At 39.1% G+C, this 14620-nt stretch overlaps 2 protein-coding genes across 2 annotated transcripts; one reads left to right on the top strand and one right to left on the bottom strand.

Moving 5' to 3' along the window:
• Positions 1-161: 161 nt before the first annotated feature.
• vkorc1l1 (vitamin K epoxide reductase complex, subunit 1-like 1) lies at positions 162-9352 on the bottom strand. The gene is made up of 3 exons (XM_038707635.1): positions 9114-9352; positions 6692-6801; positions 162-4661 (listed from the first exon to the last, which is right to left on the bottom strand). The coding sequence occupies exons 1-3, from the start codon at positions 9305-9307 to the stop codon at positions 4435-4437; spliced, it is 531 nt and encodes a 176-aa protein (XP_038563563.1). The 5' UTR covers positions 9308-9352; the 3' UTR covers positions 162-4434.
• Positions 9353-12297: 2945 nt separating this feature from the next.
• On the top strand, positions 12298-14611 carry znhit3 (zinc finger, HIT-type containing 3). The gene is made up of 5 exons (XM_038708239.1): positions 12298-12467; positions 13047-13078; positions 13206-13271; positions 13684-13761; positions 14187-14611. Exons 1-5 carry the CDS (start codon positions 12400-12402, stop codon positions 14378-14380), a joined length of 438 nt encoding a protein of 145 aa, XP_038564167.1. The 5' UTR covers positions 12298-12399; the 3' UTR covers positions 14381-14611.
• Positions 14612-14620: the final 9 nt, after the last annotated feature.

The following is a 14620-nucleotide window of genomic DNA, read 5'->3' as shown; positions in this document are numbered from 1 at the left end:
CAAGTTGGCATCTTCCAAGGTCAGTCTTTTTTGTACAGAATTCTCACCTTGCACTTCCCCAGATGGTATTTCCTGGCTGAGCTGCAACTGAGGGACAGTAACACCAATGAGGAAATTAAGTACTAAAAATCCTTAATAGATGAATAAATTCCAGTGGCAGGTAGTTTCAGAGGGAATGTTTTAATGGTAGATCATTTCCACATGACAATGACACAATTAAAAAATGTTCTCATGTCAACCTTTTCCACAGTTTTCCCTTAAGGTAAGCTGGATTTAAACAGAAGATTTTTGCACCCTCCTACCATTCATGTAACACTTTTCCATGTAAGAAAATACAGCATTTTAAAACATATTTGGCAATACAGAAGCAAACCCAGTTAAGTTTTCCTCCACAAAGAAATGTAATAAACATTTGATGCTGACACATGGATTCCTAGCCCTCCAACCCCTCGACTTTTTAAAAACTAAAATAACCCAGAATGTTAACAGTCTACACGGCTAAAGGGCATAATTAATCATGGAGAGAACATTACAATCATGTAGTTTAAACAGAGTGTATTCTTAGCTAACAAACATGTTCTAGCTAGACATAATTAAGATGATAATTATATAATGGAGGTAAGGAAGGAAAAAAGGAATGGCCATTGATTTGACAGGGTGTTTTGTCTGGCAATTTCTGAATGGATTTTTACACTGATACTGGATATCAAATCTTTGGGAATTACCAATTTATCAGATTATGTTAAGGAAGGCAAGCAGATGTGCCTGTTACAGTTACCACTCTTCATTTTACAAGGCTATTACTGTTGCTCGTCTTTGGCTCAAGGCCTAGTGATCAAACAGAAGGCACTTTTGTTGGCATTGGTGATGCAACTAAGATGGCAGTTATACCTCAGGGCCTAAATGAATATTCATGAGATTGCGGTATCCATCATTTTGTCCTCCTTTATACATTAAAATCATCACACAACATGGTGATCCTTTTATACTGGCCAGTGATTTCAAACTTTTCACTCAACATTCAAACTCCTCACCCATTTCTTTAAAGTAACTGCACACAACTAGTGTAATAGGCTTGCATATGACAGGAATCATGAACGTTATAATAGGCTACCCACTGTACACTTATCAGTTGTCAGACCAATAGTTGTTGCAAGTTAAGTCGGTTTGACTTCTCTAACTAAAGTTTGAACTTGTGTAAGTGAATCCATAGATTTGTCTTATATGTAAGTACACAGGCTTTCCTAGAAAAATGGTTGTTCATCTCATTCTGAGCTGAGATGAAAATGAACCTGATGTAAGTGTGACAAGGCAATACTGTAGAAGATCTTAAAGATGACATGCTAAGGAATGATGCAAACATTGAAATCATTCTACCATACAGTTTGTTAAACCGACCGCACTGGTGCTCGCATGTTTCTGCCAGTTTACTACCAATCACACCAACAGAACTGCCAATTATTTTCCAAAGCAAACCATAGTGTCTCTCCTCCAGGCAGCCATTCGTTCCCATTCTTTTCCGCATGACAATCTACTGGCAAAGATTGGAAATTTACTTAAAAGGGGACCTCCCCTGATTTTACACATCAAGGAGTCTATTTAAAGGTGTTTGGGAGAACTACTGCATGTGTTAACGCCCAGATTTTTCTCACTTTAAGTGAGCTCACCAGATTCATCTCTGCTTGAGACTCGAGGCTACATTAGCATGACACACCCGTCTCCAACTGAACTGTTGGCAGTCGAGTTGCATTGTGGGTAATGTAGGTGCCAGATTTTGACAAAGAAGAATGCATGAAATAATAAAGACGATGCCTCTGGTTTTGCTGCATCAATTAATAAAATGCTGTAGGTAAATCAGTGGAATAGTGTTATAAGTTAGGATATCCATCGGAGTGAAACTGAAGTCTAGATGTGCCTAGTAGGCTGCCAAATTGCATCACATTAACCAATTATACTGTTGTTCCTCAAACCAAAGGACAAATATTGACATAGTGAGCATGTATATTATCTTCACTGTGAAGATCAAGTGATGGATGTGTGTCTTAAAGTCTGTATCACCCCATAGTGAAATGAATGGAAACTGCCTGGAACATAGGGTAAACTATTCCAAATATACAACACATGTTATACTTTGGAAAATGCGTAACAGTGACGTAACACAGCCTAGTAAAGTGGTTATAACATGCATGAACAGACAACAATTTCACTTCAACAATGTCTTGGCGGAGGGGGGAAAAGTATCTCAATTGTCATTTTTATACACAACCGATGGCTTCATGTTATTACAAAAAGGATGTCTTCTTTCCTGGCTGCTTTTCATCAATACTTTAAAAACCCCTCACCCTACACAAAAACTGTCAAGGAGAACTTGAATTCCATTTAACATGAAAGTGCATGGAGACTAGCAGTGATGGAAACTATTAACAAGCTGGTTTGACACCACAGATGAATCACATTATTACAGTTTATTACAACGACTGTTCTACATCTCTGACATTGTGGGTAAGATTGTCCGATGGCCAACATATGCTTAAAGCCAGGAGATAGTGTGCCATGCGTCTGACAAGAAGGGTACTTTAGTAGATTCTGGATGGAAAAGAGACAATGGTCCTGCTCTGTGTTGAACTGAACTGACAAAACTGTGGATTTCTAGCACAGTCACAACAAGCTGTGGTTTCTTTTCCCATACTGTGATCTCTCTCACTCTTTACAAACCTTGCTAGGTTAGATCAACCACTTCACGAAGAGCTCCAGTGTCTGCAGCTGTTCGTCTTAGTTCAGCGACCTGCATTTCTTTCCTTCTGGAGCAAAAATCCCACAAACTCCACATATGGCTTAACATACTGTTGTGTTTTCTTACAGAATCTTGCACCTTGTTGCGCTTCTGCCACTCATGTCAACAAAGCACGACATTTCCCATCTTTTGTTGACATCCTGCAAACTGAAGTGTAACTCAGCTTGGCAAGATCGCCGTTACTGTTCAATTGACATGAAATGTTTACAGGCTCAACAGTGAACAGAAGCCAGATGAGCGTCGTTTACGCGACTGAACCAGCAAGATAAGAGATGCTTCTGCCACCAGGCCACTCACACTCACAGACAATCACAGTGCAGCAGCCTTTGCTACCTCATGAGACTCTTTTAGGGAGGGAGAAACACTTCACTGGTATCTTAATTTACAAAAGTGTGATCATAAAAATAAAGCCTTGGACCTCTGACAATAAAACAATGAGCAAAACTGGTGTTAACATGACATTACCCCCCCCCCCAACAGTTACCCAAAAAAAAAAGTTAATTCAACTTAACACTCCTTTAGGCACATAAGTCTTTATGGATCCCACTTGTGTGGTGGTCAGGAATGCTTTTCACACAATAACCAAAACAAGAGAGTGCCTTTATGCAAACTTAGTGAAGGTATCCTATAGACTCGTGTCGGTGGCTTCAGATGAAACATTAACCACTTGCAACAAAGAAATCCACACAACTCTGAACTGCATGCCTGACCAGGATTCACAGGATGGGAGATGTCCCAAGCCCATCTTCAGACTCATCCACCCGGATGTGACCTCGATCACTTTTTGTTCCACATTTACTGATGTCTTCTCCGGTTTTGTTGGTGTTTTTTTGTTTGTTTTTCCTTAAAAGGTTTGTGTCAACACTAAATCACAATCTAGCCTGGAATATTGCTCAGCAGCTATTTACAGAATTGCAAAAACAAAAACAATCTGACTGATCTACACACAATATCTCACATTGTCCTGTGTTTATTATTAGTGGTCCTCTTTAAAAAGAAACATACTACAAAGTGTAAACATGAAAAAAAAAAAACTAGTCTGTATAAATGTTAATCATTTGCACCCCCTCTCCCCCTCCCACCATGCCATAGAACCTTATCTGCAAACTTTACAATAACCTAATGAGTGTTTTTCTAATTTTGGGACCCATCATTCGGTTATGAGTTATAGTGCAGATCTGCTGTGCAGTAATAGGACCTTTCTAACCATTTCAAGTAAACCCCTGTAATGTCCTGTTTTTCTTCCATTCTGCGATCCGTTTTGTTCAAAAGAGAGCTGTCCTCCATCGTTCTGTATTGTGGCGTTGTGCCTCTGCGTGCGTGGGTTGATGCGTTTCCCCCCATACACACTCACACAGCCAGCCCCTTCCTTAAGTGAGTACAATGTCAAACAAGGAAAAAAAAAAATTAAAAAGAAAATCTTTCACTTACAGATCCTTCTGTGGTTGCAACATCGAGATGTCAGGCCCAACATTTAAGTTAAATTTCTTCTTTTTTTCTTTTTTTTTTTTGAACACACAGCAGAATAAACATTGTTTGGAAGCAAGGTCTCCTGGTGGCAAGTCAAATGTTCAGAGGTCACATTTCTTTTTTTTTTGTTGTCGTTTGTTTGTCATATTTTCCTTGCCGCTCTCAACAGCTTAGTCCTGCTTAGCCTGGAGCTGCTGCTTCCAGGCCTCATTCAAGTAAACCAGTCGCTTGTAGTTGAGAATAAAGAGAATGAAGTTCAGCGCATATGTGGTGATGCAGATGAAGCAGAAGTCCTTTAGGACAAAGTAGAGGATGTAGCCCAGGTAGAGCGAACCCACCACAGACAAGATGGATGTCGTCATGAGAATAAGGGCGGCCATTGCACTGACAGTCATTCCTATGGCAAGAAACAAAAACTAAAGCTTAGGCAAATGACCATAAAAGACACAACCTTGGAACACACAAACAACCTGAAGAGCCTCTTGCTCTTTTCTCAGAGCTTTCAGTCTCAAGACCGTTTTCTATTTATGCTATCGGTATCCTTGTGATGTCATTCAGCTTAAACACTGGTCACATTACTGTACTGTCACATGAGGTGCAGTCATATTTTCTCTAAGTGTCTAAGCTTGTGATATTTCCTTAGGTTTGTAACAATTACTGCTAATCAACAGATGACGATTCTTTTAGTCTACAAAGATTATCTTGCGTACCCCGTCATAAGGCAGGTCTTCCCTTTCATTCGGATTTATCCATTCTTCCGAAAAGGTTGGCTGTGCAACACCTAAGCTGAAATGTTTCTCTTCCTGGAAAAATACCCAGCTGAACAGTTTCTGGTTTGTCTGCATGTGCTCGAGTCACACAGATTGTCTGAGGCCTGTGATGACTCACAGTTCAGTGAGTCCAGTGGTGGAAAATACGTTTACTCTGTATTCTGCATAATGACTACTTTTACTTCTGTAAGATTTTGACTCCAGGACTTTAAACTGTAAAAAGTATTTTTACAATGTGGCATTGCTAATTTTACTTCAGTGAAACATCTGAGAACTTCTTCCACCACTGTCATACAGGTGGTAACATCAAATACTATACATTTATAAAGTTGTGGCAGCCCGGGAAAGGAACAAAATTATAAACGCAACACTTTTTGTTTTGCCCCCATTCATCATGAGCTGAACTCAAAGATCTAAGACTCTCTCTATGTACACAAAAGGTATTTCTCTCAAATATTGTTCACAAATCTGTCAAAATCTGTGTTAGTGAGATAGTTAGATCTTTGAGTTCAGCTCATGATGAATTGGGGCAAAAACAAAAGTGATGTGTTTATAATTTTGTTCAGTGCATTAAAAGTTTCTCAATTCATTTTCCAGAAAATGTACAACATCACAATATTTTTTCCATATTGTGATACAAAATAACATATAGCATTATAGAGGACTTTATCCATATTACCCACCCCTGTTCTCTTCATAAAATTCAATCACAATAAAGGACAACTATAATGAGAAAGGGAACAACTATAGCATTAAATTCAAGTGGATAAGAACACGTCAGTCTAAAGTGAAGTCCCTTTTAAAAGTAGTCCCATGCTGTACACTGGCATTAATCACAGATTAAAACCTTAGTTGTACAGATTCTTGAGTCATGCCTACTCAGAAATATTGGGACAGTCCACCAAGGTCATGAGAATAATGAATGTTCAGAAAGTGAGTGATCTTGCCTTTAATATGGAAATCATGACCTCTGTGGCAGTTTGGCTTAACTGGGCTGCTATTGTGTTAGTCAAATGAGTGGTAACCGCTGTGGCTAAAAGGACCTCTTGTTCTGTGCCAGTGCCAGGTGGCCAGGCGGGCCTCAGGCCACTCGGCAGGCGAACATGTCAAACCAGCATGACTGAGTCGGCAACATCATCAATGTACTGTGGAGGAGAATGTGACGGTAACCGGAGGGGGGGGGCAACTTCAAGTTAAAACAAGCCACATGAGGAGAAATATGTATGATCACGCTGAACTGTCAGTGTCGCAATCAGACTAGGACAAACAGCATTAACGAGAATCAAACTATAAAGAACGAAGCCACTATCTGTAGAACAGCAATAAGGACCCTTCGATCAACATGTTTATTCATACTGTTACTACACTAGTATGTTATCTCTGCAGTCTTAGTAGAAATTAGTTAGAATTAAGTCCAAAAAGTTCAGGAGGATGAGCTTCAAAAAGTATGAGCCTCCTGTTTAACAATATACTCATAAAGTATAAATGGCCACTAAATATGATGTCAGTGTCATGCGAGTCAGATTTAGTCAAATATAGCCATGACAGAGGAAGGCAATGTGTTGAGTCAGCACTAGTTGCTAATGCAATTGCCGGGGAGCCTAGTCACCTGAATTTGCAATACTGGCAGATCCCCCTGAATAAAACAACATCTTACCCAGTAGAAGCTGAAAGGCATAAAAGCCAATGCCGTACACACTGTTGGGTTGGTTCAGTGCACTGTCATTTCCAAAAATGGAGCCCAAGAGTCCAAATCCTCTACCCCACCTAAAGCACACAAACACATCAGCAAAGAAGGCAGTTACGACTTTATTACTGAGTACAGAAGAAAACTGCCGCAAACTCAACAAACTGGATCACAGCTGAGGAAAATGAAAACCCAACGAGTCGAACTAAATGAGCGGAAATCAGATTTAAATAACTGTGTACCACATTCAGACCCAGGTCGTTTAGCACAATATTGTTTTAAGACTGGCGAATTATAATTTACAGAAAAGTGTTCAGTGAACTAGAGCTGCAACAAACGATTATTTTCATTATCAACGAATCTGCTGATTACTTCCTCGATTAATTGTTTGTCAGCAACATGAAACAAAATCATAAAACATCACAGTTTTTTTTGAGTCCGAGGTGAAGTGTTCTAATATCTTGTTACGTTTCTATTTGTGGTAATCTTTTTCTAAAGAAAACCACAACATCCTGCACACTAAAAGATAAGACAGATGTGCAGTCATTTCGCTTAGTGTCAAAACAGTCATTTCACTTCAGTTCAGTAAACATATAACTCTTTATCACATGGCCTGAAACTGTCTTTCTGCTCTGTAGTGCTTACTCAGGTACTACTGCCATATGACTTTTTATTTAAAAAAAAAAAGACTTCCAATAAATCAATGAGCAAGTTCCAGCATTTTCAAAAACACATGAATGCAAACTGGACTATTTACATACTTGTGTGTACGAGACAGGTATATCACTATTCAGTAACTCAATATCCCTTATTATATTCTTATTATGTTTAAGTGTCTCATCTTTTACTATACAGCAGGCGCATAGAGAGAAGAGGCTGGTTCAGTAACTCAGACCTTTGTTTTATTCCTTCTCCTTTACCACAACCACATGCCCAATTGTGCGTCAGAGTAACTGAATTGACAAAATGTGTGTGTGGTGGGTGGGGGGGGGCATTCTGGCTAATGTTTCAAGGCTTTATCTTAAACAGATAAGCATTTCAGGAATGCACAAAACAAGCAATTAAACTTATCAGATACAATATGCAGTTCCTATATTCAAATAAATGGTAATGACTTTATAGCCCTTGATGGCATTAGAGATTAGACTGCCTAAAACCAATGTTTAGACTGAAGTGGAAAACGCTAGGATTCTTCGTTTGGATGGAAATTATGTCTTTCATTCAGTCATACCTTTACTATTTCTGAAGACATTCAGTCACAACTGATGGTTCCCAGCCTGTTTTAGATTTTAGGCAGATAATTGGCTCACTCATCTTACAAATATGTAATATATCAACTTGCATTCCAGTTTTGCTGCCAGCATTTGTTCAGGGCCTGCAAAGGATCTCATTATGTGGGAGTCTGTGGGGTGGGGTTAACTTGATTAATAAATAGCTGAATGCATGCAGTGAAGCTGGTATGGCAACTTCACAAAACTGGCTTTACACAAGTGTGATCTCTTATCTTTGTGAGTAAACCCAACTACAAACAGCTACAGTAAAACTCCAGCAGCAGCAGATTTTATCTGTGCAGACTATCAATTGATCTGTCTGGTAACAATGTGTGATGGTGAGCAGCAGTGAAACGTTACGGTTGCCAACACTGGGACAGTCCCCTCCACTGACCTCTGGAGCAGTTTTGTGCTCTGTCCCTTTAGGTAGCAAGGGTGTCGGGTTTAACCCCCTGGACTGACGGACACCCGTTGACATTAGCATGGCAGCTAAAGTGAGCGCTAGCTAGTAGGTTAAAAAGTTGCGTTACCCCGAACTGATCAACATTTAGCCAGCTAACCACCAACTATCCTAGTTTGTGGTCGGCGTAATGAATGGCTTCATCCGGCGACAACAAGCACAACAATAACGGTAGTCTGACGAAGCTATCGTCAACTTTCGTGCTAAAGTTGGTGTGTCAGATGTGTTGCCCGTAACGTTACACAAGTTCTCTGAGAGCATCCAGTGCGGTCAGTCAACATTAGCAATAAGCAACCTTTCAGATGATAACTGTGATGATAACTGTGCAACGCTCTCTGCTGATAGCTAACTGGCTAAGAAGTATTACGTTAAGAAATGGGATGCGTTAGCTAACAGTTAGCGTAGTTAGCTTCATCGAGCTTGATAGCTAATGATGTGCTTATTGCATGATGAGCTAAAAGTTTACTTATTTCAGGCAGGTTATTTAACTAGCAGCCAGCTCTAAGCACTCCAGCAGTCATAGTTTGCAGTAGCCTTTGTGGTAGCGGGCAGCCGGCAAATGTTAGCTAACTGAGAGCATCTGACAGTTTGAACCGCGCAGCCCTTCCCAGATTGCCACAATAGCAGCTTCATTGAGCGCTCTTTGCTGAATTCAAATTACCTTGAGCTGAACACTTTTGAACAGCTGATGGAGCTGCTGACGTCGCACATAGCCTTATAACTCGGATCCCGAGCCTTTTCCCTCTCGACGTGAAAGGCATATAGAGACAACAGTATGCCCAGCAGGCAAACAAGAAGCCTAGCTATTCTTTCCCACCGAGGGGTGGACACTCTCAGGACGGGCGCCGCCATCATTCTCTGGCCTAGCTGGAGACACGCACACACACGCAGCGAGGCCGCCTGACACAACTGCGACGTGGAAAAACGTCAGGACGCGCCACACCGTGAGGGGCGGGCCGCGGTGCGCAGGGATAAAACACTGTAAACACACTCTGACCACGGCCTTCTGTGCTGACACACTTACCTTTAATCATCTAAAATGTCAGCAAACATCTGTGGGTCACTCATAACAGCGCGCAATGAATGAATGGATACACACTCTAAAATCCCCAAAACGTACTTCCTCAAAAATAATTACGCGTTTGCAACATTGTTACTACAACAATTTTAATGCTACACATTGATTTGATATGAATGTTGTTTATTTTGTCATACACACTTCCAAGGGTGTCACTTGGAACATTTAAGGGCTCAGATTAGTGATACACTTGTTCCTGAGACGTGAACAAATCAAGAGGATATTAGAATAAATATTCACTACTGTTTTTGACAATGCAAAGGATAAAAATATAATGTAATGTAGTAATCAGCAACTTGTTTTTTTTAGCTTAAGTTACTTTCTTGGACAATGCACATTCGTTTCTTAGATATTTACATTGCATTGCATGTTTCTTATTGTGCAAATAAACCTTTCTCAAAGCATTTTCATTTCTTATTTAACTTTTCTTGATGCAAACATTTTATCAGAAACATTTAACAAATACTTTCAAAAAGTGATGGGGACAAAATCAGCTATTTCAAAAAGTGGTGGGGACATGTCCCCAGTGTAAGCGACACCTATGCATACCTCACTTGTTCATATAGGGTATTCACGAAACAGAAAAATAAAATAAAAAGAACAGATTCATGAGTCACGAATATGCGTTGGAAAAATACACACAGATAAATAACATAAAAAACTAGAAGTAGCAAAAATTTCAAATAACCATAACTATATATTTATTAAAGCAGGCTTTAGTGTACATTTCCTCAGTGAGAGGTACCGAGTGGCACAGCCACGATCACGTGACTGCTTGTATATAAACACAGGGTGATATCATCTGTTTACTCGCTGCTGGACTCGTCTGGTGAAAACCGCTGCATTCCGTTTCCAAATGGCGACAGACATGGAGAGATTTGTTTCTTTCGAGGAAGCGCATTACGATCAATATGACTATTACAATCTGCGTGAATACTCGTGTCATGCTTGTGGCAAAGGGAGAACCAAGAGAGAAATCGAGCTGAACACAAACCGCCATTGCCCCGCGGGACACGAGAGGAAGATAGCAGAAAAATTTCACAACAGCGAAATGAAACGCAGGAGAACCAAGAGTGCGTCCTCTTGATGGTTTTCCTCGATGTTTACAGGTAACAGTGTGCCTCTGCAGTCTGAAAATAGGGTTTGTTTATTATTTTTTCAACAATCGGCCTTTGCGATAGAACAACCTTCCTCCTGCTATTTACAAGGAGAACCTGCAGACTAGTCAAGCAGTTGACTAGAGGTGAACAACGCCTGCTTTTGTGATCGCAGGCAGGATCACTGTAATCTACACTGGAAAATTCAAGTTTGCTTTGTTCTAATCTGGGTCACTCTGATATGAATCATCATTTTCCTTTTAACATGTTTTTCTTTCGCCCATTCTGTTTGTACCATAATAAAATCAAACAATCCCCCATTTTTTGCACTGCTGGAATAAATATGACATTTTGATGCTTTAAAATTGGATTATTTTTCATAACTCAGACCAGCATAGTAAAAACAAAAATAGAGCTGGAAAAGACACAATAAATTTATTAGTCAATGGACAGAAATTGTCAACAATTTACATTTAGATTGATTTTTAAACAAAAAAGCTAAATATTCACTGGTTGCAGCTTCTCAAATATGAGGATTTCCAGTTTTTCCCTGTTGTGTATCCTTGTAAACTGAATATATTTGGCCTTGAGGCTGCTGGTCAGACAAACCAAACAAATGGATTAAGTCAACATGGGCTTTGGGAAATCGTGATGATGAACATAGTTTATTGTTTTCTTACAGTATAGACCAAATGATGGGTTAAGGAAATAATCTGCAGGTGATTAGATAATAAAAATAACCTTTAGTTGCAGGATATGATTTTTGATGACCATTTCATTCTGATTTCCACACAGATTCGGACACAACTTGGATTTCTGATGTTGACCATGGCCAAGTGTCCGTCTTCCCTGACCCAGTGATCTGGAGCGCTGTGACAGCGGGAATATGTCCCGTAATCATGTTACGAAACGGTTCTCCGTTCCATACTAGACCTGCTACTCTCAAGTTACAGCTGTGCAAGAATCTTGTGTCTTGAGCTATATAGGTCAGTGGTGTGTGCTTGATAAACATATATAGTCATTTCTGTGGGTGCCGAAGATATTATACTGTATTTTGTATTTTTCTCCCAATAAAAACTGATGTTAACTAGACTACTTTGGATTGTTTTATTTCTATTGTTCATAACTGACCATTTCTAGTCAATTTAATACAACTGGCTTATCACAGTTTTGTGTTTGTACAGTTTCTGCGGAATCTATCCCTCCCATTTTTCTTTACATCATCAATGTACCCAACAATCTTTCTTCTCTCTATGGATTTTTCCCTCCTCTCTGTGTCCAATGTTTTCTCAGGGGGGGAATGAGGGCCTACTGTTTACGTAGGATATGGCCTGCCACCTAGACCTATATATTTGTGCATTTTAAGTTGTATGATCACTTTCAATGGTAAGAGCTATTTGGGGTTTCACTCAATTTTAGAAAAGCACCATATTCCTATCCAAACAAGGTTCCTAAACCAGTGTTTAACTGGGTGATGAAGACTAAACAGTGATAATTATAAGTAGCTTAAGTAGCAATAAGTTGCATAAATAATGTATGAAAAGGTTAAGCATACCTTAGCTGAACCATAGGGTCGCCAATACTTAACCAGTGTTAGTATTATTAGTGTTGATGAACTACTGGACAAACCGTAGGCGACTTCACCAGCTTTTATTTTGAAGGAAGGATTGCGCAACCGGAACTACTAGAACTTCCCGTCCTGTCCTTCACATGTTTCGGCTGCTAGCAAATTGACCGATTTATTCGTCTTTTATTTATTTTTGACCGCCATTATGCAGATATGCAGTGTGTGCAGCGAGCAGACGCCGAAATATAGATGTCCAGCCTGCAAAATAAGATAGTAAGTAACTTTAAATAACTCTGCAAGCTAGCTAACCTCCAGTTAACTAACGTTAGCTTCCGATTACTTTCTTCGGCTGAATTAACGTTAGTTTCTTTACGTTGCTTGTCAAATTTTAAAGATTCATCTGAGAGTCGAAAACAAAGTAAGACACTTTTCTGTGGTTCTGGTAGATACGTTTGTAAGACCTATCTTAAAAGAAGACAAAATATAATAGCTAACGTTAACATAGCAACCAGCTTGTCTGTTTGTTTAACATGACCCTGGTTCCCAGATTTTTAAACATGAAACGCTTGTAACTTATAAATTCACAACAGAGAAAAATATGAGCAGTTTACAGACAATACAATTTAAGTCTATAAGTAAATGTCCACACGTGAAAATAATTTTGGACATCAACATCACATGGGACGGCAACCCACGTAGGTCAAAGCGATTTGACGCCATAGGGCACTGCTGATCCACCATGAATTGATTTTGATTGTTTAATTCATATGTTCAGATGTCACCGTGTATTACCTTGATTCAGTATTGCACAGAGGTCATTATTATAATTTGGATTGTTTTTTTCTCTTACAGTTGTTCACTTGGCTGTTATAAGAGGCATAAAGGTAATATTTTAGTGATGTAGTTATGTGATGTTTAGACAAGCTGTGGTTTTACTCAAAGGAAATATTGTGCTGCTGATCATCCACTTATCCCCAGTGGAAATTTTTTCTTTCAAAAATTTTTCCATAGACACTTGTCTTCCTGTTGAGCAGCCTGCACCTATTGATCCTGAAGCTAAGGATGCTTTCAACCCTGGTATGGTGTGTCTCTTATTCCTGTGATTCTATTTCTTTGTGAAATGTGTCCATATCAGGCAGAAAGTGCACAAATGAAGTGAATTATAATAGGTGGGGAATATGGACAAAGAAACCATACAGAAATTCACATTTTAGTGCTTATTGCCTCATGCGGTTTTATATTTCAGTGAATTCAGTTTACCTATAGGGTAAACTGGGTTGGTAATAAAAAAAAAATACTATTATGATAATCTCTAATGCTTGATGTCCGACAGCTTTTGACCAAATTTTGCATTTCGCTGTTCATATTACAGGTAGAAAGGGGATAGAGACAAATTTGTTCCTTTATTTGTCAAAGCTGTTTATTTAGACACACAGCCATTATCTGATGATCGTTGTGAAATGCACTTTTTGCTTTACTGTCTTTATAGAGCCCTGGACTGTTGAGGATCTTCTGCATGAAAATGACATCATCGACAAAGTGCCTCTGCAGAGACTCCAGCTGTTAGGTATTAATCCAACACTACCTTTGGTCTGCTCTTAATGCTTCAGTTTTTATCAACACAGCAGTATTCCATGTCCAATGTTACTTCGTTTAAAACGTATTTTATATTACAAGGTAGATTTATTTGTCACAATACAACAGGTTGTTAAGTGAAATTGAATTGTAGCCTTCTGCTACATAGCAGACCATATACATACAAAAGTAATTGTAAAAATGGTAAACAGAAATTAAATAATAAACTGTATTCAGTGGAGCAGTGCTGAGGATGAATTTGAGTTTAAAAGTCTGATAGCTTGGGGGGAAAGCTGTTGGTGCAGCAGTTGAAAATCCTAAATCTCTTTCTTTTATATGATATTTGTATTAACTAATGACAACATTAATTTTCATTCAGATGTGGGTAATTCATGTTTTTCCTCATTTCCTCTACAGGACAGTCAAAAGAGCTAAGAGATCTTCTTTGCAACCCCCATCTGAGACAGTTATTACGCTCCATCGACAGTGCAGACAGCAAAGATGATGCGATGAAGGCTGCCATGCAGGAGCCACTGTTTGTTGAATTTTCAGATCAGTGTTTGAAAATTGTAGAAAAGGCAAAATCATCCAGTGAAGCTGATGATTTGTAAAACTGTGCCTGTTGGGGAGTATTTTGCTATATTTTTATAGGGGGTGGTGGGTTCCTTTTTTTTTTTTTTTTTTTTTTTTTTATAAAAAAAACATAAAATATCTTGAAATAATTCACTGTGGCACGTGTTTGTAGTCACTGTAATTTTTTTGATCTAACTTCATGCCTGGTGCCCTGTCATGCTACAGAATGTATTGTGTTCAAATAAATTTAGAAATGATTTCAAACAATATCAGTTCCT

Source organism: Micropterus salmoides, unplaced genomic scaffold (genome assembly GCF_014851395.1).
Source record: "Micropterus salmoides isolate LMB-PRFRI ecotype aquatic unplaced genomic scaffold, ASM1485139v1 Ms_hic_scaffold_9, whole genome shotgun sequence".
NCBI classification, from domain to species: domain Eukaryota; kingdom Metazoa; phylum Chordata; class Actinopteri; order Centrarchiformes; family Centrarchidae; genus Micropterus; species Micropterus salmoides.
This window is presented reverse-complemented; position numbering and strand designations above follow the sequence as displayed.